This window comes from Henckelia pumila, unplaced genomic scaffold (genome assembly GCF_033568475.1).
Source record: "Henckelia pumila isolate YLH828 unplaced genomic scaffold, ASM3356847v2 CTG_80:::fragment_1, whole genome shotgun sequence".
Classification (NCBI taxonomy): Eukaryota; Viridiplantae; Streptophyta; class Magnoliopsida; order Lamiales; family Gesneriaceae; genus Henckelia; species Henckelia pumila.
In genome coordinates, this window is record NW_027331883.1 from 282,081 (window position 1) to 307,134 (window position 25,054).

The following is a 25,054-nucleotide window of genomic DNA, read 5'->3' on the forward strand; positions in this document are numbered from 1 at the left end:
CTACTAAATTTTTCCCAACGAGCCACTACAAATTCTTAATTCTAATCACAAGTAAAACATGCTTTCTATTCTAACATGCAGTTAAATAACCCAAATAACAACAAATTCCATATTAAAGACAAAATTTTAACCAAAAGAAAATTATTAAAATGCTAGGGATAAGGTATACCAGTGATCAAGGAGGTGTCTGGATCTACCTCCTCGGCTTGCATCACAAACACCCTACCAGCGGTGTTTTTCTTCCTCGGGCAGTTAGCTATCTGATGCCCTGGCTCCCTACAGTGGTAGCAAACTCCTGCCCCCAATAGACAAGGTCCCGAATGCATCTTCTGGCACTTCGGGCAAGTGGGATAAGCTATGGCATTAGGGGCCCTGCCCCTCTGCTGCTGCGGCCTCTGCTGCTGTGGCCTCTGCTGTGGATTCGGGTCCTTAGCCGGCCCTGTAAACTGCTTCTTCGCAGGAGGCTGCGAAGATGGTCGCTGATACCCAGCCTGAAACTGCCTCTTCCATTGCTGCTCTCTCTGAATCTCTCTCCGACCCTCCTCGGAACGCAAGGCTCTACTGACTGCAGACTCATAAGTAAGAACGTCTGCCATGCGAACATCATGCTTGATATCCGCCCTCAAACCCTCCACAAACTGCCTCAACTTCTCTGGTGGACTATCTTAAATCAGAGGCACAAAGTGACAGCCCCTCTCGAACTGTCTCACATACTCAACCACTGTCTTGTCCCCCTGACGGAGACTCATAAACTCTCGGATCATGCGACTGCGCACATCCTCAGTGAAGTACTTGGCGTAGAAGATACGCCTAAACTCTGCCCATGTCAGTGTAGGAAGGTGAACTCCCCTGGCTGCACCCTCCCACCAGAGCGCTGCATCACCCCTCAGCATGTACGTTGCACAGTTCACCCTGTCGGTGTCTGTGATCCCCATATAAGCAAAGATGGACTCCAGAGAGCGAATCCATCCCTCCGCCACCAAAGGATCGATGGTCCCCACAAACTCCTTGAGTCCCTTCTTTTGGAACCTCTCAGCAACGTTCTCCTCATGGGACAACCTGGGACGAGTAGCCTGCTGCTCTAACAGAGCAGTAATCCCTGCCATCATATTTGCATTGGCCTGCTCCAATGCTGCAATAGGGTTCTGCGGAGGTGGAGGTGGAGGTCCCCCACGTCTGTTAACTGGTCTCGAAGGCATTCTGCACCACCACATATTTATTTACGTAAATCGTCATGCATAACTAAGTTGTTTCAAATTAATGCTAACTTAAATTCTAAAAATTTAATCATGCTATAAACACTTAAAACTTACAGACCGGTAGCGTGGATTTCTGAGCTCGCATAGCAGTAATGACCCCTCCGAGGACCGTGCTCTGATACCAACTGAAACGACCCTAACTCTATAATTAATAAATAAATATGCGGAAAAATTTATATTTTATTTAGTATGTATATAAAAAAAAAAAAAATTTCCGCATATTTATTTATTAATTATAGAGTTAGGGTCGTTTCAATATGATTTACGAATTTTGAATTTATAAATCAATTACATTTACAGGAAGTCGAAATTGGCAAAGAAGTTTAGAAATCGCGTTGATGCTTACAAATTGAAATGTTGGGTAACGAAATAAGGAGAAAATTGTGGTAAAAACAAAAAGATTCTAAAAATTACCTGCAGATATTCCAATATATGGAAACAGTACGTAGAATTCGTTTTTTCTTCTTGTTAAATCCGATGCTAATTTGTTGAAAACATGAAAATCAGGAAAAAAATTAAAATAATGACAAATGGGTGCCAAAGAAAAACAACAAAAACACTCTTAAATCACACGGATGTAACAATATACATAAATACTGGGAAACCCTAATTTATTTGTCCAAAAAAAAAGAATAAACAACAAGGACTCACCGGAAACTGATGCCTACACAGCGGAGAAGAAATTCATTCGGCACTCCAACGAGAGAGAGCATGGTTGTTGATGGGTGGTAGAGGTGAAGAAATCTGGAGTTGTATTTGTGTTGTTCCCGATTATTGTCTGAAGATGGAAGGAGGAGTAGAATAAATGTGGTCCTACGCAAGACTTGGTGAGAAGCGTTGACTGATACTGTGGTCTAGTAATTTCAAAATTTTGTGATGGATATTTTGGGTAATTTACATTAATTTATTTCAAAAACTGTTTATAATCATACCAAATCAAACACAATATAATTTATCACATCATACAACACATCCACATATTTTCACTTTTAATCACTAAGATAATATATCATTCTTTTATCCCATCACACGAACCAAGCGGTGCCTAAGGGTATCAGACATCCGGGATCGATTATAGCCGCTGAACTTTCAGCTATTTAAAAAATAAATAAAATAAAAAAGGGTTGACCTCGAAGGGGACCCCATTCCACATGAGTCAGAGGCCCATTGGCTCATGCGGAGGGTAAATCGAGGGATGTGCACGAGCGGCAGGGACCTGAAGGAGGGAGCACATGGCCCAATCCCCAGAGCATCCCCCCTACAATATTTCAGCAGAGAATATGCTCCACACGAGGATCGAACCCGCAACGCTAGAAAATTTCTTCCCACGTCACCTCAGACCTTACCAACTCGCCTATGTCCCTGTGGATGAACTTTCAGCTATTTTGTTTGGGATGCCAATGTCATCAAAGCAATAACTGAAGTGAGTGGGGTTGAGGAGTATATTAACTCTGAATCAAACATTGTTTCTGATATTTTGTGTCTGGCCCAACAATTGACCTTCAATGGTTTTAAGATTATGTGTAGAAGTGCTAACAAAACAACACATTGTATTGCTCAATTTGCGTTGTACCAACCTTCTTTAATCTTTTGGATTGGTGGTCCTTATCCTACTTGGCTTGTGGATGTAGCCAAGAATGATGTTATTATTGAATAGTTTGTATTATTCTTCAAAAAAATAATATAAAAAAATATTTAAAAAAAGTATCATTTGTTGGGCCTAATCCAGAACAAAACAAAAGATAATGAAAATTCTCAAACAAAATATTCATTTAGGAAATCTCGATATCACATTTTAATAACTATATAAAATTATAATTATGAGAATTGAATGTATAAATCACCGACTGATTTATATTACCCGAATAAATGGTGATGAATAAATAATCATAGTTATATATCTAGATATCATTATAAGGTTGAGAAAAGTGAAGTCTCTCTATTTTAAAAATAGTCGATCTCATATTAATAGAATAAAGATTGTCTTGAGTATATGTCTTTGAAGCACTGTTGTTCGTAAAAAAAATATTGAAGCCCCCTTGAGACTTGACATATGGACTATAACTCGATCGACTCATAAGACTGATATCGAGCAGATGCCTAGTAGTAGAATGCTCAAAATTATTTTATTTTTTCTAGACCATTATAACTAAGCAAATCAAACCACATTATACCTCCTATATTTAGTTATTAAATAAGTCATGACTTAACTATGATTTTCAAACTTTGTCATCAAAAAATGACGCAGTGACAATTTGAAGGACATGCTACATCACAGATATGGATAAGTACTTTTTATTACTTATTAATGTAACCCATAACCGATCTAGTGAGCAAGTTTTCGACAATTTGGTTTCAGGTTTGATAAGAACAGACCGAGATGGATCTGCACAGATGAACAACAATCAAGGGGCATCCTTAGCCCATTCAATTCTTAAGTCAGATACCAACTCAATAAAATATAAGGGTAAGTGCAAGAGAGAGCAGTGTTGAGTGCAAAAGATGTGTGTGGATGAATAAACTATAATGCACACATGATATTAATACGAGTGAGAGATGCCAGTTATCTTCGCGTGGTTGGGCTATAGTTGGGAAAGTTTTTCGGGGGAGAGGATCTAATTACCAAATTTGTGATGATATATATCAAATATCTGATTTATCTGCATCTATCTTGAAATTTATTCCTCGCCAATGTAGACAGGTAGACTATTATATGTATTCAATTCTTATCGAGAATTTATAGACTGATCGATTTCCAATGAGACACTGGTAAGATTGGTCTGGCATACCGAACCTAAAATAACGAATTTTCGGGATATCGTACCGAAATTTTTTCGATATACATATATTTTTTTCAGTATACAGAAAATTTTTTTGTATCTATACAGTATCAATATGAATTTTTTCTATATCAAAATTTTGAAATTTCAATATCAATACGGGTATGAATTTTTTTCATAGCGATATTTTTGATACGATATACTGAAAACCTACCCCTAAATACGACTTGTATAAAGACTCCAAAACGAGCCAGATGCCCCTTTTAGGCTTGCGTAGTTTTCTTGTAGCCTTGTTCGGCCTCGACCAACTTTTCTTGGGTGGTCGGCCCACGCAGAGTCAGGTATTCTGAGTGGGGTTCGGGACATACCATTATTAACGAGGATATCACTTACAAAGTTACAATGCAACTAAGAGGGTGTTTGGCAGAGCTTAAAAGCTCTTTCAAACAGCTTATAAGTTGTTTTAGAGCTTTTAAGCTCTGAAAATGTGTTTGGTAATTTTTTTAAAAAACAGCTTATAAACTGTCAAAATAAGCTGTTTGACAGCTTATAAGCTGTTTTTAAAAAAGTTAGGGGAGATGTACTTTTTTAAAAAAGATCTTATTTTAATATTTCATATCTCTAAAATATCCTTGAATATTTTAATAAATCTCTATCTTATCCTCCACTTATTAAATATTAAATATTATTTTAAAAAAATTACAAATCACATAAATTTTTCTAAAAATAAAATATTAAAACAATTTTATTTTTTAATATAGGTTTATTCTAAAACTATTTTCGTATGTGTATAACTCAAAATATTATTTTCATAGAATTATACCTTTTTTGATAATTTTGACAATAAAAATATCTTATAATACCAAACATATCAATATCTTTAAGTTATTTAAAATAAGTTTACCAAAACACTTTAACAACTTATTTTTAAAATAAGTTTTAACAGCTTATAAGCCCGTAAAACAGATTTTAAACTCTAAGAGCTTATAAGCTCTTTTTAATAAGTTTAGTCAAAGACCCTCTAAACATTTTATGCTTGAAATAAAACTGATGTCAAATTTTTATACAATTTGGACGACATCATATATTTTAAAAAATTATTATTTATCCATTTAATAATGTTATACTTATATTCAATTTAAATATTCGACTCCAATACATTGATAATTTATTTATCTTTAAAGATGCACTTTACAATTATGTTGTTGAAAAAATAGAATTTCGGTTATGACTTATGACCGACAGTTCGATCTGAACCATAAACGATCCAATCATACGCCCAAGCTCCGAGATTGACAATAATGTTTTTTCACCGTCTGATAATGACGTTCATGTTTGTAATCAAATACATTTTCTTTTTCCATCCCAAAAAAAAAGTTATTTTCTTCTTTTTTTAAAAATATAGGCAATTATTTTAATTATTCTTTCAATATTTTACTCAATTAATCAGTAGTCACGAACCGAACTCGACTTTATACTCATAATTTCAGTAGCAGTGAAAATTAAAAGCATTTTAAAAACTTAACTGTATTGATCAAATTAACAATGAAAAATCAACATTAGTAGATGCAAATTGTAATGACGACACAAATACAACAACAATAATAATAACTAGCAAAAAACACGTGCGATGCATGTAGAGATTCGCAAGTGGAGATTAAATTATTTGTATGAATTGAAATATATTTTGTAATTTTATTTTCTTGTTTAATTTGTTATATGAAATTAATATTATGAGAATCAAGAAGAGTTTAAATAATATTATATATTGAAGAGAGAGATTTGAGGATCCAAAACAAAGAACGTGAGTTAGTTAGGTGGCAATTTTGGAAAAATGAAAAACAGACAAAAACACCATAGTTTTTATTAAATGATTAGACTTAATAAATAGTAATAGATAAAAAGGAGCCATATATGTCATTAAATGACTGCCCCCATTTTTATTATTTTTTTTTTGTTTTTTTTGGCGAAGCTACAAATTAAATGACTGCCTTTTGTAGCTTTTCATATTTTGAGTTAATTGCAGATTTTTTACTCTCCATATTATTTAGTTAATTATAAGATTAATTGTGTTTTAGTTAATATGACATGATTTTTTTTTTTGACATGGCAACGCGCAACCGCTATCTTTTGGTGCTCTCTGGGTAAATCTTCGGACTAACGCAATAGCTGACAGGCTAGTCCAAGAAAGTGTTGGCAGGAAGAATCGAACTCATCGCCTATGGTCAAGAGTTCACCTACTCCACCAACTTAGACATCTTCTTAAAGGCCATATGACATGTTTTTACTCTATATAAGTGACTTTGTGTTTAATTTGCTAATAGTTCAATCATTCTATATTAGGAAGCAATTGTCAGGTTGATTTTCAAACACTTCGTGGAGAGTGCGAATATGTTTTAAATAAAAAATATGTATATATCTATTTATTAATAATATTTAACATGAAATAGATATATTTTTTTGGGAGAATTACAATTTTGGTCCTATAATTTGCACATTTTTTATTTTTGGTCATGTTAAAAATAATTTTGTAATTTTAATCCTGTAAGTTGCATTCTTTTTTCATTTTTGGTCCTATTAACATTAATTCGCATTTTTAGTCCTGTAACTTTCATTAATTTTTCACTTTAAGTCCTATTAACATTGAATTTACAATTTTAGTCCTGTAACTTGCATTTTTTTTTTCATTTTTAGTCCTTTTTGCATTGAATTTCCACTTTTTTGTCTTGTAACTTCTATATATTTTTTCTTAATCATATTATCCATGAATTTATATTTTTAATTCCATAAAATTCATACATTTTTTATATTTTTATTTATAATATATTATGATTTACATATTTTAAAGCTTTTACAATTTAAATGAATTAAATAACAAAATTTCAACTAAAATTATTCAAAACAATTTTACACTAAATATCATCTTATTATAAAATACATAATATAAATAAAAGTATTAATATAATGTGAATCATGCTTTTTTGGGTTTAGTTTTGATATATAATATGAAATCGAAATTTTTTAATTTAAATTTTAAATCCGACCAAAATTCGATTTTCGTTTTGTATTTTGTTTCTTGAGTTTGAATTTATGGTCTTTTTTGTTTTAACCAAAGCTTAAGTACTTCCGTAATCTATGCTTATCACAAACAATTTTTGATAGAAATATAAATAAAAAATGAAAAAAATTACAAATTACATGTATAAAAATAAAAATTCGCCTTTAATATGACTAAAAATAAAAATTAAGTGTTAAAAATATCATTGAATTCCCATTTAATATGATTAAAAATGAAATAAAATTATATGGTTCGATTTCATATTATATACATAAAAACTAAACCGAAAAAATGATTCATATTAAATTAATATTTTTATTTATATTTTGTATTTTATAAGATGATATTTAGTGTAAAAAAATTTCGAATAATTTTTAGTTCAATTTTTTTATTCATTTAAAATTTAAAAGTTTTAAAATATATAAATCATAATATATTATGAATAAAAATATTAAAAAATATAAAATTTATTGAATCGAAAATATAAATTCATCGATAATATAACTAAAATAAAAATATATGGAAGTTACAAGATAAAAAAACGAAAATTATATGTAAACTGGACTAAAAATAAAAAAGAATGCAAGTTACAGGACTAATATTGTAAATTCGGTGTTAACAAGATTTAAAATGAAAATTCATGAAAGTTACATGACTAAAAATGCGAATTCAATGTTAATATGACCAAAAATGAAAAAATAATGCAAGTTACAGGACTAAAATTGCAAATTTACTTTTAATAGGACTAAAAATGGAAAATGTGCAAATTAGAGGACCAAAAGTGTACTTTTCCCTATTTTTTCAACACAATTTAATAAAAGGGCAATTTGCTCAAAAATCCTCAAATGCAAACATGTTTTGTTTTGGGGTCCCTAGTCATAAGATGTGGTACAAAACCATATAAGATGTGGTACAAATTAACAAAAAATATGGTTCAAAAAAGTGGCTAAAAAATGCAAAACAAAACATGTTTGCATTTAGAATTTTTGAGCAATTTGTGCTTGATAAAGGGCACCATATGGCTGGCTTGGACGACTCTTGGTTTTGATTGGCTAATAAGTCGCAGGCTGAGTCACGTTGATGGCGACTTTTTAAGCTTATCATAACTATAATTATCTTTTTTTTAAAAAAAAAACTATAATTATCACATATTTACACGTACTATTTTTGTCCCCAGATTCCCTCGTGTAAATTAAATTATTGCGCATCTAATTTCTCACAAACATTTTTTTGCGTAGTTTTTTCGATAAATAAACTAAATAATTTAATAATCATCATGCCCCCAAGATGTAACCACTCTCACTTATCGGGACTCATAGACCTCGCTTTGTTTGTGGAATACTATAATTAAATGGTACGAATATCATAATACATAACACGATGGATAAAAAAAATTATGAATATAAGAAGCTTTTGTAGTGAAATTATTTATCATATGATTTGCGATGCATGTAATGTTGAATATATATATATATATATATCATCTTATCAATCATATCAAACAGTATTTCTTTGATCCGTTTCTAATATTTACATTTAGTCTGTTTGCTTGCAGATGACAAATGAACGCTAACAATCAATTTAAATTTATGAAAGTATACTTTAAATGCTGATTACAATTAAATTACGTTAGTCCGTATACATATATTTTTTTAAAAATTAATTAATATTACTTGTAATTTTGTATTAAGGGCGGTTTGGGCGGCGCCAATTAGTGATTTAAAATCGAGTCAATTATTAGTAGGGCCATGGTCGGTAAAACCTAATACCATTCTGCCCAATTATTATGGGAAGAAGCTCGGATCATTTTGTTCTATATAAACCACTGATATATGTGAACTAATCAACTAAATGCCCCAACAAATCAAGTAAAATTAAATTTTCTGAGCTTCTTAGCATATAGTTTTCTTTATTTATTGGGTTTCGTGTACTTAGAAAATTAAAATGGTGAAGATAACTTTGGGCAGCATTGGTGACTCTTTCAGTGTTGGGTCGATTAAATCTTATGTGTCCGAGTTTATAGCCACACTTCTCTTTGTTTTTGCTGGTGTTGGCTCTGCCATAGCTTATAGTAAGCAAATATTTCTACTTCGTTTATCTAAATTATTTGATCAAGAATTTAAATTGCATGAATTGATCAAGTTTATATTCATTCCATGTTAGAAATTACATAAGCGTTACGACTATTATATATATATATATATGTGACAAAATATATAAATAGAAAACTATCAAGTGACATGCATGCATATAAAGTATATATGGTTAAGCAATTTTCCACTCTTACAATTACCAACCAGTTAATTTTCAATAATATCATCGTGTAGACAAGCTCACATCGGATGCCGCTCTCGACCCGCCGGGCTTGGTGGCCGTGGCCGTGGCTCATGCATTTGCACTGTTTGTGGGAGTGTCGATCGCCGCCAACATCTCCGGCGGGCATCTGAATCCAGCTGTCACGCTCGGATTGGCCATCGGAGGCAACATTACTATCATCACTGGCCTCTTTTATTGGATTGCTCAATGCCTTGGCTCCATTGTCGCATGTCTCCTCCTCAAACTTGTCACGGGTGGATTGGTAAATTATTATTATTATTATTATTATTATTATTATTATTATTATTATTATTATTATTATTATTATTATTATTATTATTATTATTATATATTCCTAAATTCCGTTTTCAAAGCTATACGTTAAAAACGGTGATTCTAGTTAATTAATTGACATCAATTTGATCTTAAAAAATAATACTTTTTTAAAAACAATTTTAGAAAGTTATAATCATTAGGAGAAGCACCCAAAATGGTTAAGGTGGTCCACTACCATAGAGTGATAAAAAGTGAGAACATTTTGTCACTGAGAAAAAGTTGTGTCAATGTCATGTTAATCTATATTATTATATAAAAGATGAGCATACTATAATAACTACTTTGAGGACCCCAAAATTACTTATTTCATAAATACCCTTCTTATCAACTACCCACTAAATCCCTTCCACTCCTCTATGTTTTATTTTTTTTAAAAAAATATAAATATAAAAAACTTCTCTTTTACACACGCAAAGCGTGTGCATTTTCCGCTAGTTATATATAAAGCATAAATTACTCACACAAAACATACAAATAAGAAAGAATTGTACTAAAATACTCGTGTAAGAAGATAACTTTCATAATAAACTCCCAATCACAGGTCACAACAAACCAAATCCACTTCTTTTTCTTTTTCTTTTTCTCTTAAAAAAAACGAATACATTTTATCGTTGTGTCAAGGAAAAAAAAAACCTTATGCAACAAACCCGAAACCATAAAGTTCCATGATGGAAACATTCATCCGTTACAACTTTTTTTAAAAATAAAAAAAATTAAATTATTTATATTGATCTGACTTGAAACTTATATGTAATTTGATGCAGTCTATTCCCACTCACGGAGTAGGAGATGGGGTGAGTGCATTCGGAGGGTTAGTTACGGAAATTATCATAACCTTTGGATTAGTGTACACAGTCTACGCCACAGCAGCAGACCCCAAAAAGGGTTCGATTGGAATAATTGCACCAATTGCAATTGGGTTCATAGTTGGGGCAAATATTTTAGCAGCAGGCCCATTTAGCGGTGGATCAATGAACCCGGCCCGATCATTTGGGCCTGCAGTTGTGGCAGTAGATTTTTCCCAGATCTGGATCTATTGGATTGGCCCACTTATCGGTGGAGCACTTGCGGGCCTGGTCTACGGCGATGTGTTTATTGGGTCACATGCTCCCGTCCCTTCCGATGAGTATGCTTAGAAAACAGGTGTTGAATTTTAGTTGGCTTTTATGTGTAAAACGATGTCGTATCCGTCTGTCTGTGTTATTTGATAATTGTTATTAAGGGAGCTTGTACTTTTCAACTTTGAATGAATAAAATGTGGCTGTATTGGATTGTGGAATATGCTGAGCTTACATAAATACCCAGCAAAAAAATGTCAATCTTAAAATATAAAAACAAATTAAATATACGTGCAACTATGGAATAAAATTGTTTACATATGTTATTTAAAAAAAAAAATTGTTTATATATATGTGATATTTTAATACGCCTTATACACTACTCAATTATGGTCGTAAATAAAAAAATATTCACGTAAATAAAATGATAATTATGATAGATTTGAAATATAAAATAAGTGTCATTTCAAATCCGTTCTCAAATCATTTTCTCATATAAGTACAATCTATATTTTTTCTCCACATATTTTATATTTGTTTAGAAAAACGATCAAAACACCCAATAGTGATACTTATTTATAATTCATATGAAAATAAAAGATTTAAACCATAGATAATCATTTTGCAAAATTTATATTTATTTTGAGAAAGAACCAAAATATTAAATATCCGCTTACAATATTTTATGTATGGTTCATGTGAAAATCAATATTTGAAAATCTAAGGTTTCGTTTGAACATGTACTTTAAAAACGTTTTTAGTGTTTTATAAGTGAAAAAAACTTAAAGTGTGTATTTGGATAAAAGTTTTTTAAAATGTTTTTGAAACTATTTTTTAAAAAGTGTTCTCCAAGTATAGTTTTTAAAGAACATTTGAAAGATGTTTTTACAATGCAACCATGGAAGATAAATATGAACAACATGACTTTTGAAATATTAAAATATTTTTATAGAATAGTTGTTCAAACACATATTTATTTTAAAAACAACTTTAAAAATATTTTATAAAAAATTTTTAAAAAACATTTTTATAAAAATGTTTTATAAGTATATGTCCAAACGGAGCCTAAGTATTGTATATGCATACGACAATGTAATTTTATATAAACCTACAAATTACAATGCATCTTAATTATAAAAAAAAAATTACGAGTTCATGCTCAATTTAGTTTTGTATATATTGTATAAGATGTTTTATTCTTAAATTAATTAAGAATTGATTTCTAATGGAGTTTAGTTTGATCTCTTGGAATACCGATAAAAAAACATAATTGAAAAAAAAAACACACACACACAAAAAACCGATTTCAACCACTATCTCAATTTTTTCCTCAATTATGATTTTTTTTTTCATTTAACTATTTTTTCTTCTCTTTCCAATTTTTGTACTTAATATATAATACAATCATTTTATTTGATAATTTTAACTGAAATATAATTTTATTATATTAACGAATTATTATGCACGCACTGCGTATTTGCGTCGAACACGAGGCTAGTATATATCAATCGGTGAAATTAGGAAACATTTGGCTCCAGGGTATATTGGTAATTTCAGTAAACATTACCAGCTCGTCGTTGGATTTCACCCACCCGGCGTCTCCTCCTTCACGAAGACACTCAACGCCTCTGAACAAATCACATTGCAAAAAATGGCTGTGAGTCTCTCTCTCTTTCTCTGCATTTTTGCGCATTATCGATAATAGATTCACGATTTCAATAATTAACTGTTTAAATTGAAAAGGATTTTCAATTTTTTTTAGATTGATTAATTGATCATTCAATATTCTGGATCCAGTTAAGCAGAGCTGTGATGATGGAGGTCGAACCTCCTAGCATATTGAGGTATTTGGTTGGATCAGCGATAATGATGCTGGGCGTGGTGTTGCCACTGGGCTACATGATGTTTCGCAATAAACGGGCTCCTTCCTCTACTTCTTACTCCAAACAGACGTAGGTGTGCCTTTCTCGTAGTTCATCCCAATTATTGGTTTTTGGTTTTGTGAATTGTAGATGATAGCGAAGTTTAATGATCCGTGATGTAGCTTGTAGGACGCTGTTTTTGCTTCTTGATTCGTGGGCCTGTCTATTTTGTGCATTAGTTCTTTAAGCAAGACTCAACCATATGACTTATGAGTGTATTTCTCTGTTTTTTTTTTTTAAATTTAATTTTTTCCATCTATTATGTTTGAACGATGTAGTTTGAGATATAGAATTGCTGTCATCTGAAGTTCACAGTTGTGTAGAGATAGAGACATAGAGTATATACAAAATGAGTTGAACTTAAAAATTGTCATGCTTTTGCAGGAACAAAGTTTTGATATAGCGGTGTTCTGGAAGCCGAATATTAGAGTTTAATCCATGTGTTATTTACGAATGAAGAAACAAATTCATGGGATATCTGCAGATTGCACATTCTCATAGCCGTCCACACAATTTGCAATATGGAGCTGTAGTTTTCTGGTGTTTGATTGGCTAGAAAATCGATGTTCTTGTTATTGCTAGTGAATTAAAACCGATTTCCGTTCGTCTGTAATTTTCACGTTAACGGCATATGCTTTTCGTGCGAAAGAACAGATTTTGGTGCATCTTCTCATGCAAAATTTAACCTCTGAACTTTCTATTTGAATCAAAGCACACACTTGGAAATTATTTTCTTTAAATGTGAGTAGGGACAGGTTGTTTGTGGCTTGATTCATATGCTTGTGAGTGTGAGGTGCTGTAAAAAGTGGGCGAAGGTTACATGAAAGGGACTCTTCCATGCCGAGCTGAAATAGTTAGCCACGATGATAAATGAACTGAATACGAGAACCCTTTGATTTAAACTTTGAACAACCTTTGATTTATAGATTATATTTAGACCAGTGAAGCCCTTTCTTTATCGGTTTAGTAGATCAGTGAATAATGTGTCTTGTGACAGCTAATGATCATAGTTGTTGACTGGAAGCATGCTGTGACACATTATCATTGAATTAAGAAAAGCTATATTTGAAATTATCATTGGTGTGAAATTACATTTGTGGCATTTGTCTAGTTGAGAAATTGGGCTACAACTGAGGAGATGCCCTGAGCTTCTACTCTGCATTTACTTGTTCAACTAATGAAAAAGTTCTGTAGGGCTCTTGTATTTCAGATGTGCGGTCTATTCAGTTGCCAAAAGTTGGTCTTTCCCTCAGTCGTGAATTGGATTTACAAAGCATTGTATAATCTTGCTTGGCAAGCAACTTCTTTATTTATTCTTTAATTTTCTACCCTTGAATTTGCTGGGTTCATCAGCAGTTGGCTGTTCTATTCTTTAACAACTACTTAGTTTAAGTTTAATGTAATTGCTATTGGTCTTAGGGCTTCTCGTGGATGACTAAGCCCTCATTTCGGGCTTATTTTTTTCACATGAAAGGAAACAGAAACATGTTTGATCACCTAAGCTTACGCTTCACTATTTTTGTAGCATTGCTCAAAAAACAGTTCTTTGGTTTCAATATCTGAATCCAGATATCGACTAATTAATCATCTCTGCTCTCTTTTTGGAAACCCTGTACATAAAGGCAAAACCAAAGGCGTTTTTTTTTTTGTTAATTTGTTATCTGGAGCATGGAGGCCTCACTTCGAACTGATAAATGGCATTAGCATTTTCTCATTTTCATGCCAGGTATTTTAGGATATGATAATGATGAACAATTCTAACCACCGAGTGTCAACTCGCACACTTGTTTCATTGACCTCCATAAAACTTCTTGCATTTAGCTTACAAAACATGAGAGATGATATGGTCCATACGTAATGTGTGTTGTCAGTTATCTAACTTGATGGGCAAGATATTAACTCGCTCGGGGATACTTTTCAGCTGGTGATAATAGAGAACACTGTGATTAAATTGAAGCATATGAAGAAACATTCCATTTTCTCTCAGGCAATTGACTCAGCCCATGCAACTCAGCACTTGATCAGTTTACATGTACATAAAATTAAGAACTGCTCCTAACTACTGTATTTTTCATGGATAACACAAAATAGTTCAACATCGAAGCTGCCCGCCTGCAAATGAAAATTTTGATGCTCATTCATCTTCATCCTCATCCACAATATCGGAGCCATCTTCTTCGCTCAACCTCCCAAAAAAATCGTCCTCTTCCTCCTCATCGTCGTCCTCTTCATCCAAGTCCATACTTCTCCCAGTGACATCTTTATCCTTCAAACCAGTGCTCAATACCACAGTTTTTCCTTGCGATTTCTCCATATCTTTCTTGAGCTTATCCATGTTTTGCTTTCTACGTTCTTCCTCCAACCGTTTCTTTTCTGCCAGCCTCTTGTCAAGATCAGTCCTTCAAAAAGAGTAGAGATCAATAAAATGAAACCATTTTATATTACGTATACTATGCAAAAGTTATTTGAAATGTGTACTTGTATGTTTCCATGTATTCCTCCGCACTAGCTTCAATGGCTGCAAAGAATGCATCCACCCCAGAGCCAGTGACTGCAGAAATTCCGACAGATCTAAGATTTTTGTAGAACTCCTCCAATGCGAGGGAGAGGCTACGAGTAAGGGTTGATGTATAAGAGTGATCTGAATCTAGTGCTGCATGAAACACCTCGAAATCATTCATCCACTGCACATGTATAGAAGGAAAAGTAGCACACATTCAAATCAATACAGAAAATTTTACACAGTAACCTGCATAGGGTCGTAAAGAAAATTAAGGAACATAATCAACTAAGAGAACATTTGCTCCCGTTAACCTTCATCAAGAAGAGAGAAGAAAATAATGATACCTCCAAAGCAAATTCATGTTGTGCAACATCTGTCTTATTAAATGCCAGTACCAGAGGCAACCTTGTCTTGTAGAGGATGCTACAAGCATACAACATATTGCTCATGAAGGTAGCAGGGCTAGCTGAACGTGGTGTATCCACAACATAAGCAATTACTGTGGGAAATGTCGATGCAAAAGCTTCAGTAATAATGGCTCCAGATGCAGACCAAGTGAAAATCTCAATTTGGCCAGGAGTGTCAACAAGGACATAGTCAAGCTGATCTGCTCGTTTCTCGATCATTGAAACAACCTGTGATTTAAAAGCATATACATCAACACAAGGAGAACCATTTCCTCTTTTAGGATATGATAAATAAAAAATATGAAAGCAGAATGGTGAAAACCATAATGAAGACTATCATGAAGATAAGAATGAATGAAATTCACAAAGTCGATGATGGTGAATAACCATCATGAGTTGGTCCGTCTTAAGGACAAACAAAATTCATCAAGAATGATTTTACTCTGTTTCTAAGCTTGCTGCGAACTCCAAGATTCTTGATTAGGCTAGAGTCAGTTGACTCATCTAAATTAGCTTTCTTTTCAGCCCGACTGATGAAGTTGTAACAACCAAGATTGAAACACACAAGAAAAACAAAATTAGATCCAGCATTCTAGCTCCTTAATTTTTCCTGGGCAAATTTCAAACATCAGTACCGCAACAAACTCAAGACCTATTCAATAGTTGTCTTTTTATACAGAGGACATTTATTGCTAAAAAGAGTTCTATCCCAATGTAGGATAACACGTCTACTAAAAAATATTGGAAAAAACATTACTTCAAAAGATCCATCTCTTCTCTCTACTTTCTATAATGAGGAGCAAAGTATCTAGTTCAAGAGCCAATGCACTCAAATCAAAATTATAAAGAACACATAGTCAGGGTGTGAAACTTTCTCGAAGCCAATGAGATTAAAGATCGAATGATGGCCAAGATCTAAAATTTATGATGAGAGTAACAATATCAGGTCTTTACAACAAGCACGAAAAAAGTTGAAGATTCAAGCCTCAACACGGGAAACAACTACGTAGTGAACCAAATCCTCTATTGGTACATATCATCTGAAAAATGTAGACTGACGCCCCGATTTATTATTAAGGCACCAGCGCCAAATAAAACAGCAGCAAATATACTAAATAAGCTGAAAGCCTGAAACACACCGATTAAATTAAACCATAAAAAATATCCAAACATTCCAAAAGGTAACCTACCTCATCAAACTTTGTCGCAAACAAGTTTAGTGAGGTCAAAATTCCACCATTTGGTCCAAGATTGTACTGCTTCATGACCTCCTTGTATCGGACAGTGTCTCTAATATCAATATTTGCACCAAAGGGAAGTGTCAGGACAGCGGGATCAAGGTTCATAACATAACCCCGAAGGTTTGATGCCATTGTATGACAAACTAGACGGTGAAGAAATGTAGTCTTTCCGCTTCCTGAACATGTTAACAAAACTTTCCCTGAATCTACATAATACAACAAAAAGAGAATGAAATACTATCAGAAAACATTACCTGCCATTCCCACAACTATTATGATAACTGGCTTTCTCTTAAAGCAAGTGGATGATGACTCCCCAATATTCAATTGCCCCATTGTCTTGGAAACATAATCATCCTCGTTACTCTTAGACTTGAATAAAAAAAGCAATCAGTGGTACGCATGTAATCCATGAAATGCGCAGAATTCATAAAAGCCATAGGAAAACCTGTAAATCATAGTGTACCTCATTATTGCCTTGAATCCCAGATGAAGTTTTCTCTGGTGCTTCCGAGTCTATATCCATCTTGTAAGATGAACGAAGAAATGGTATCGAGAGCGTTTGGATTTGGAGAATCAGTGGAACCCTAATTTTATATAAGGTCGTCAGCTTTAAAAGGCGGGGGCGGCCAATTAAATCTCGCCCCCTGTTTCATTATTTAAATTATATTTTGATAATATATTATTATTATTTATATTATTTGAAGGGCAAATGAATGAATGACATCTAAAAATATTGAGAGAATGAATGACAAATAATTTGTATGAAATACCTTAAATTAACACTATTAATGTTAAAAATGTTAACTTAAAAAAAATGAAAATTAGAGATTAACAAAATTTCGTAGAAAGTAGAATGATCGACGGTATTGATTTTAATAATAATAATAAAAAAAACTAAATCGACTTTTTAAATAAATTTCGATAACTTTATATTCAACATATTTTTTATTTTTTATAATATAATATAACATATTATTTATTATTATTTGTTTTATCAATATATTATTAGTTTTTTCAAAAAATATTCTTACCAAAAAAAATATATATAATTATAATAATTCTAAGGAACAATTATATTATTATCAGATTTCCTTCAACTTTGATTATTTATCCACATAATCATCTTTGATTATTTATCGACAAGTTTGCTTGAAGATCTTATGAGTTTTATTTCATTAAACTTTTTCTCAGTGAAATTCATCCCATAAATAATTTGGAAGATTCGTAATTAAATTCACGTGAAACAATGAGTAGCATTGGCAAACAGTAAACTAACCCCGAAAAACTAATCAAATATTAATATTAATCAATAAAAGAGCACTTGGAAAACCCAGAGATGATTATAGAGATGGGTAATGCTACATGTAAAAATTACACGTTAGGTTACACAATGCACTTAAAATTACATGATTATCCCTGCACTTTATTTGGAAAAAAATATTTCAAAAATGCATGTAGGATATTCATTTAATTTCAAGTACATTGTGTAACCCAACGTGTACCTTTTCGTGTACATGTAGCATTACCCTTGTAGATATAAGATAGCAGATTGCAGCCATTTACGAGTTCTTTATTAAAAGAGAACATTACTTCAATTTATTAGCACACCAAATGTTCAAACTTTGTGAACCACATCATGGCCATCGAAAAAAAACTCTTATGTTTCCATTTGAAGAACATTAAGCTAAACTTGCTTCCAAATTCCAATACATAAATAACACATTACTCTGCTCCAACTTAATACATCTAAATCATCCATCACTGATCCTCGGCTACACTGCAAAGCCAACGACGTTGAGAAACCTACATCCAAACATTGAACACATTAGGACACTCGACAAATATCTAAATTCACAAGATCTTCAACATTAAACTGAAATAGCACCCGCTGCAGATCTATATATTTATTTCAGGTACAAGTACAGTATCCACTTCGACACAATGAGTTAAGATGTTTCAAACATCCATATCATCTAAAGTTCATGGACATAACTCACGTATATGTATAACAGCATTTCACGATTATAAGAATGAAGTCCATGTCCCGCACAAGACATTTGATAGAGCAAATTGGATTCAGCTGTGAGCCTGTGACTATCTTGCTATTGCTGATATTTACATAAGAATCCTGCTAAACTTGGATTCAGCTGTGACTATCTTGCTATGCTGATATTTACATAAGAATCCTGCTAAACTTGGATTCAGCTGTGACATCATCTTACCCCAAGCATGTCAAGCGAACCAAGGTTCTGATAGGCTACAAAAGTTGAATTATATTTCATAATGGTCAAAAGATATAATCGACGAACAAATATGATCTATAAAAAAGGCACTAGTACAGATAACCACAAGAAAAAAACCAACAGTGGACATCAACACCACGGGCATGAATTACCTTCAATCCATAACTTGTTATCAATCCTAGCTTCAAATTAAAGTTATGAGCAATGACAGCACCACATCCAGCAACCAAAAAACCATATTAAACCAATTAAAAAAAATTAAAAATCTTACTCTGCACAACCCCAATAGCAGAAATTTGCATCTTGCACCCATATTCAAAACACCAAAAAACTAACGAAATATATATGTTTAAATGAAGTAACTTTCGGCATTTTAAATAATACAAGCACAAGCACGCCAACATCTATCTTAATACCGAAAGTTTACTCTTTCGGTATGTCCCTAAATGTGTGCAGATCAAATCATGTTACCTTCTAAAGTCATGCCATGTCTAGGCATTCCGTGAAGAGATCATCCCCGTTTTTCTTGCATATGCGAAAATCCCACCAGCTTCGATCACTGGTCCAGCATCACCGATGGGCTTCAACTTGTAATTTTTCCCAGTAGTATGATTAATTAGCTTAGTCTCACTTTCTCCAAGCTCGATTGTAACAACATCTCCAGTCCGACACTCTTCACACAAACTCGCCTCCGACTCCAATGGATAAACCTCCCCAGTCGACACTGAATTCCTGAAGAAAATCCTCGCGTACGACTCGGCCACCACAGCCGAAACACCTGCGGCGCCAAGGGCCACAGGAGCATGCTCCCGGGAAGAGCCGCAACCAAAGTTCTCGCCGCCAATCACAATGGAGTACTTGGACTTCATTTCACCGGGTTCAATGAATCGAGTTTCAAAGGAAGAAGGTAACCCGATCAAGGCATAGGAACCTAGTTTTTCGTACTCATCCGGTTTCGAAGGGACGAGGGTCAGGTACTCGGCGGGGATGATTTGGTCGGTATCGATATTGTTCCCGGTGACATAGCAGAGGCCGTGGAATGTCTTCGCGGCGCTTGTGGCGGCGGATGCGGAGGAAGTGGCGGCGGTGACGAATTTGGCGAGATTGACCGGCGTTTGAAGGGGTTTGAAAGCGTGATTGGGGGAATTGGAAGCGGAGAAGGGGAATTTGAGGGAGGATAAAGCGTAGCAAGAGGTGGAAGAAGAATCTCGGAGAGGCTTGAAAATGGAAGGATTTGCAAAAGCTGAAGCGGCGGCCATTTCTTGTCTTGGATTCGATGTAGCGAAGGCGAAGTGGAGCTCGAAGCAATATCTGGCGACTGCGTGTGTGTGCTTGTGTTTACATTTATATTTATATTTATATAAAATATAATATAATTTTATATTAAGAAATCATATTTTTTTATGTATAATCCAGTTATAAAAACTAGTGATGACATACCATATCGTAACGTATCGTACTGAAAATCATATACTGTATCGAAAATTACGGTATAAAAAAATGCATACCGATATCGTACCGAAAATTTCGGTATACCGAAACTAGTGATGACATACCATATCGTAACGTATCGTACTGAAAATCATATACTGTATCGAAAATTACGGTATAAGAAAATGCATACCGATATCGTACCGAAAATTTCGGTATACCGATTTTCGGTATACCGAAATTTTCGGTATATATAAATAGCATATCGATTATATCGAAATTTTATGATATACCGATATATCATTTTATACCGAAAAAAATCTTATATTTTTTTTAAAAAATTAAATTTATTGTTTATAAATATTATATATTTTTATTTTTTAACAATAATTTTAAGGTATTTTGGTATACCGTATATACCAAAATTTTGAAATGTCATACCGTTACCGTACCAAAAATTTACCGTACCATATTGAAATTTTTGGTATATCGAAAATTCGGTATTTTTTTCGATACAATATCTTCGGTATTTCGACATTTCGGTATTTTTTCACATCCCAAATAAAAACTCGGAATATAATTTTTATGAAGATATTTTATTTAATATTAATATTATAATACAGATACTATACACATATTTGCCTACGTAATACGTATAACGTAATTGATTTGTTTGAGCTAGAGTAATTTAGTATGATTATTATATTAAAATTATCTATGATGGACTTAAAGTGTATATTTACAGCACAATTATTTATTTAATTTTTTTGACAGAGAACTTTTAACCTTTATTACGAATTAATGTAAGTCACTGATTACAAGATTAACCACCAAGAAGGAAAATTCTCAGGCACCCAACAAAAGGATGTAGGGGAAGAAACATCAAATTTAGCTAAAAAATGAGCTACGACATTGACTTTCTACTAGCATGATTAAAAGAAGTGATATTTAATTTAGAACTCAAATCTCTAACTTCAAGTGCACAATGACCAGTATAGCTCAAATCACAACTCGGCACCGTGACTGTTTGCACTGCGAAGCGCATAATTATTTTAAACAGAAGGAAATAATTGTATATAATTTGTAGATAAAATGTAAATAAAATAAATAATTCAAGCCTAACACATTTTCCCTTGATTTGGTCAAAGGCTGGCTGCTACTGGAGACAGAATGTCCCATTAAAAGGTGAATGAGAGGAAAAACAGCAATTTTCATCTTAAATAACCACGAGAAGAAAGATTCCTTGTAACATTGTATAATTTAATATCAATTGAACATGGAATGGAGTGTGTCGGGATACATGATATCAAGAGTTTTCATGTTAGAATTCATTTTTATAACTTTCATTTAAAATAAAGTTGAATCCGACTTATAGTACGGTTGTTGCACTATATACATATGAGCGTCATGTTAACGTTAGCGTCACTTAACTCCCATTTTAGGTAGATAATGGAGACGAAACGCAAACTAAGTAAGTGGCACATAGTTTACATTGTTCCAGTATAGTAAGTGGGCTTCTTTAGCTCAACTTGTATGGGTAACCCTTGATCAAACACAGGCATTGGATCTCTGCTCACGAAATTCTCGTGCATACGAAGCTTCCATTTGAAGGCAGTCACCAAGTAATGAATCATTGTCAGGGTTTCAATCCTTGCAAATTCATATCCAGGGCACATTCTTGGTCCTCCCCCAAAGGCCACGAAGCTATAGGGTGGTGGTTGGGCTTCAAACCGGGACGGGTTGAACTTCGTCGGCTCAGCGAATATGGATTCTTCCATCTGTGTTGTGAATGCTGCCCACACCACCTGATTCACATTCAACCATATATAAAAAGTTTAAAGATAGACAAAGTAAACAGATAGCAAAAGATTTTCAAAATTTATAAAGGGGTGCTTAAATGTTACAAACATTTAATTAGGCACTTTACATTTTATTGGTATCAAACACATTGAATTGATTTCATGACAAAAGGGTAGTGATGAAGTTTTGGTACCTGCCATCCTTGGGGAATTAGGTACCCTTCATATTCAAAATCTTGGAGGACCTTCCGAAATGTAAAGAACACCGGCGGATTCATCCTCAACGTCTCCGTCGCCACTCTCCATGTATATTTCATCCTCGTTAAGTCGTCCCACGTTAGAAACTCCCCGCTTGCCTTGCCCCTGGCAATCTCCTCTTGTTCTGCATCGATGGAAGATGAGCCATAAATTCGATGTAGGATCAGTACAAACATGTTTTTGTCCGAACTTTACTCGTATGAAACGAACTTGTCTGTTAAAAAAACACAGCACGTACCATCGAGAATGTTGTTGTAGATGGATGAATCCTCGGCCAAGAGCTTGATCAAGAAAGTAAGAAGGGTTGAGGTTGTGTCATGCCCCGCGAGCATCGCGACAATACAGTTGTCCACAATTTCGTCATCAGATAGCGAAGATTTACCTGTCTCATCGCGAATGCTTATCAAGCTAGCTATCAAATCTTGATGCTGATCAAGGTTTTCCAGATTTCGCCTTCTTTCACTTATGAGTTCCAAGAGAATGTCTCTGATTTTCGATCTCGAGCTTAGGCTGCTGCAGAAGCGGGTGAAAGGCAAGTTTATGGGCACTGCTAGCATTCCAGCCATCAAGTTTTCGAATAGTTTGACAAGTGTGTCTCTTCTTGATCCATGTTCGATTCCAAACATGATTGAACATATGACATTGAAGGTCAAGGTCTTCATCAGTGGCATCGCCTACACAAAGTTCGTCTGATATATATCAATAGATCAGAGGGAATATGATTTGTGAGTGTTCAAGAAAATGCATACATACCGCAAGATTCTGGCACTTGCCATGCCAATGTTGTTTGAGGTGCATCCTTATCTCTTCATCGATCCTTCCAACGGATAGTTTCAGTGCTTCCGGCTTCAAAAACGACACGAATGCTCCCCTCACCCGCCTGTGATCACTGCCACTCAGTTCCAATATATTTCTCTCCCCCAATAGCTTCCTGATACTGGCAGGCTGCTGGTTAGCAAGGACTTTATCACCGCAAGTGTATATGAATTTATTAGCAGCTTGCCCGTTCAAGAAAACCGAGGGTGTTCCGAAAAGATTGAGCTTTGAGATCGGCCCATATTTCCTGACTCTATCTCTGAACCAATCCTCGCTTTTGTTCGATTTCATGGCCTTCAAAACACTCAGGCTCTGGCCTATAATGGGTATCCCTAATGAACCTGGCGGCACCCGCAACCGTTGTTTGGAAGAGTTTTTCTTGTTTATAAGCAGAAGTAGAAGTGGGAGGAACAGAAGAAGTACTGCATACAAGACTGCAGTTCCCATGCTTTCCTAACTGTATGAATCCCTTGATGAACTATGTACTTCTATTGAAATATGGCCTTTGCTTAAGGCAACAACAGATCATTTAAACTAAAGAATCGATGTATAGGAAGATTCTATCTTAATCCCAAGATTCCCAAATTTCAAAATTTGGATGCTTGCAGTTGACATTTTGCCTTGTAATATTAGTTTCAACATAATTATCGATATATTTTTTCTATTAAAAATTTGTCTTCATCCTTGGACTTTAGCATATATAACAAAAGCATCGTTTCCCTTGAGAATTATTCTTGTCCAGCAACTTGAAATCTCACGAAAATTATGAATAAACAAATGAATTTAGAAGAGTTTATATCTCCGAAACAATTTAGTTGACATACATGATTGGAAGCTTGCACATTGTTGTCAACTTCATTTTATTAATAATACAATATAAGTTTTATAACAAGAGTTACAACATCGATCTACATAGTTTTATATATTATATTGTATTCAAAGTGAAATACATCTAAAATATAAACTTGGTTGGTGATGTAATTAGGAAAGTATATTCCGATTTACAACTACGAAAAGAAATCCCAAGTTTATTTGCTAAAGCCTAAAACTCATTCGGACGAACCAACTTCCATAGTTAAATACAATATAGGTCTTTCCCTTGTGAAAATTGAAACTAATTAAATCGATTTTGAATAAAATAAGAAAGATATCGATAAAATCGAAACGAGAAATCGAAGAGTTTTCATGTTATGCAAAACATGACATGAAGTCATTATCATGTGCAAACTCTCGACTATGATTGATGATTCTTTGATGCATGATCATCAAACAACAATAGGCGTGTTATTTTTTTTTAGACGTATTTTTTGTCTTAATAAAAGAAAGATTTTATATGATTGATGCAATGCACCACTACAAATATTTTTTGGCATTTGCGACGGTTTAAGCGTCGCAATAACCGTCGCAAACATGTATTTGCCACGTTTTTACGACGCATATTCTATCGTCGCAACCCAATGCGACGATTTTTAGCAAACCATCGTATATTTTTTGACGTTTTTTCTATCAAGTTTGCAACGCTTTTTTATAAAGCGTGACAAATATTTGAGACGTTTTATAAAAAAATCGTTGCAATATTTGCAACGCTTCTATGAAGTCACCATTTGTACTACTTATCAATAAC

At 33.7% G+C, this 25,054-nt stretch overlaps 5 protein-coding genes across 7 annotated transcripts; 2 read left to right on the forward strand and 3 right to left on the reverse strand.

Annotated features, from left to right (window-relative positions):
- The first annotated feature begins 8,929 nt into the window (after positions 1-8,929).
- On the forward strand, positions 8,930-11,030 carry LOC140873622 (probable aquaporin TIP-type). Its single transcript, XM_073276810.1, has 3 exons — positions 8,930-9,168; positions 9,425-9,675; positions 10,514-11,030. The coding sequence occupies exons 1-3, from the start codon at positions 9,042-9,044 to the stop codon at positions 10,883-10,885; spliced, it is 750 nt and encodes a 249-aa protein (XP_073132911.1). The 5' UTR covers positions 8,930-9,041; the 3' UTR covers positions 10,886-11,030.
- A 1,321-nt stretch (positions 11,031-12,351) lies between these two features.
- LOC140873797 (uncharacterized) lies at positions 12,352-13,394 on the forward strand. Of its 3 annotated transcripts, none has more exons than XM_073277055.1 (3): positions 12,352-12,464; positions 12,605-12,763; positions 13,114-13,394. In XM_073277055.1, exons 1-2 carry the CDS (start codon positions 12,459-12,461, stop codon positions 12,761-12,763), a joined length of 165 nt encoding a protein of 54 aa, XP_073133156.1. In that variant the 5' UTR covers positions 12,352-12,458; the 3' UTR covers positions 13,114-13,394. The 3 variants fall into 3 exon arrangements, with proteins under 3 accessions (XP_073133156.1, XP_073133155.1, XP_073133157.1); XM_073277054.1 differs by having other exon boundaries at positions 12,605-12,759; XM_073277056.1 differs by having other exon boundaries at positions 12,358-12,464; positions 12,570-12,759.
- A 1,281-nt stretch (positions 13,395-14,675) lies between these two features.
- On the reverse strand, positions 14,676-17,500 carry LOC140873744 (GPN-loop GTPase QQT2). Its single transcript, XM_073276979.1, has 6 exons — positions 17,347-17,500; positions 17,135-17,252; positions 16,830-17,056; positions 15,577-15,867; positions 15,208-15,413; positions 14,676-15,128 (listed from the first exon to the last, which is right to left on the reverse strand). The coding sequence occupies exons 1-6, from the start codon at positions 17,404-17,406 to the stop codon at positions 14,864-14,866; spliced, it is 1,167 nt and encodes a 388-aa protein (XP_073133080.1). The 5' UTR covers positions 17,407-17,500; the 3' UTR covers positions 14,676-14,863.
- Positions 17,501-18,529: 1,029 nt separating this feature from the next.
- Positions 18,530-20,448, reverse strand: LOC140873733 (3-isopropylmalate dehydratase small subunit 1-like). Its single transcript, XM_073276967.1, has 2 exons — positions 19,598-20,448; positions 18,530-18,686 (listed from the first exon to the last, which is right to left on the reverse strand). The coding sequence occupies exon 1, from the start codon at positions 20,383-20,385 to the stop codon at positions 19,618-19,620; it is 768 nt and encodes a 255-aa protein (XP_073133068.1). The 5' UTR covers positions 20,386-20,448; the 3' UTR covers positions 18,530-18,686; positions 19,598-19,617.
- A 1,596-nt stretch (positions 20,449-22,044) lies between these two features.
- LOC140873678 (cytochrome P450 716B1-like) lies at positions 22,045-23,877 on the reverse strand. Its single transcript, XM_073276886.1, has 4 exons — positions 23,368-23,877; positions 22,853-23,288; positions 22,551-22,738; positions 22,045-22,362 (listed from the first exon to the last, which is right to left on the reverse strand). Exons 1-4 carry the CDS (start codon positions 23,875-23,877, stop codon positions 22,045-22,047), a joined length of 1,452 nt encoding a protein of 483 aa, XP_073132987.1.
- Between the last annotated feature and the right edge of the window lie 1,177 nt (positions 23,878-25,054).

Bases quoted from the DNA above. Each gene is read 5' to 3' on its own strand.
- LOC140873622 (XM_073276810.1), top strand. From the start codon at position 9,042: ATGGTGAAGATAACTTTGGGCAGCATTGGTGACTCTTTCAGTGTTGGG. The intron at 9,169-9,424 runs GTAAGCAAATAT...ATCATCGTGTAG, and splicing joins TGGCTCTGCCATAGCTTATA to ACAAGCTCACATCGGATGCC. The intron at 9,676-10,513 runs GTAAATTATTAT...AATTTGATGCAG, and splicing joins AACTTGTCACGGGTGGATTG to TCTATTCCCACTCACGGAGT.
- LOC140873744 (XM_073276979.1), bottom strand. From the start codon at position 17,406: ATGGATATAGACTCGGAAGCACCAGAGAAAACTTCATCTGGGATTCAA. The intron at 17,253-17,346 runs GTACACTATGAT...TTTTTATTCAAG, and splicing joins GGATTCAAGGCAATAATGAG to TCTAAGAGTAACGAGGATGA. The intron at 15,129-15,207 runs GTACACATTTCA...CTCTTTTTGAAG, and splicing joins GAATACATGGAAACATACAA to GACTGATCTTGACAAGAGGC.
- LOC140873733 (XM_073276967.1), bottom strand. From the start codon at position 20,385: ATGGCCGCCGCTTCAGCTTTTGCAAATCCTTCCATTTTCAAGCCTCTC.
- LOC140873678 (XM_073276886.1), bottom strand. From the start codon at position 23,877: ATGGGAACTGCAGTCTTGTATGCAGTACTTCTTCTGTTCCTCCCACTT. The intron at 23,289-23,367 runs GTATGTATGCAT...AACTTTGTGTAG, and splicing joins GCAAGTGCCAGAATCTTGCG to GCGATGCCACTGATGAAGAC. The intron at 22,363-22,550 runs GTACCAAAACTT...AATGTGAATCAG, and splicing joins TAATTCCCCAAGGATGGCAG to GTGGTGTGGGCAGCATTCAC.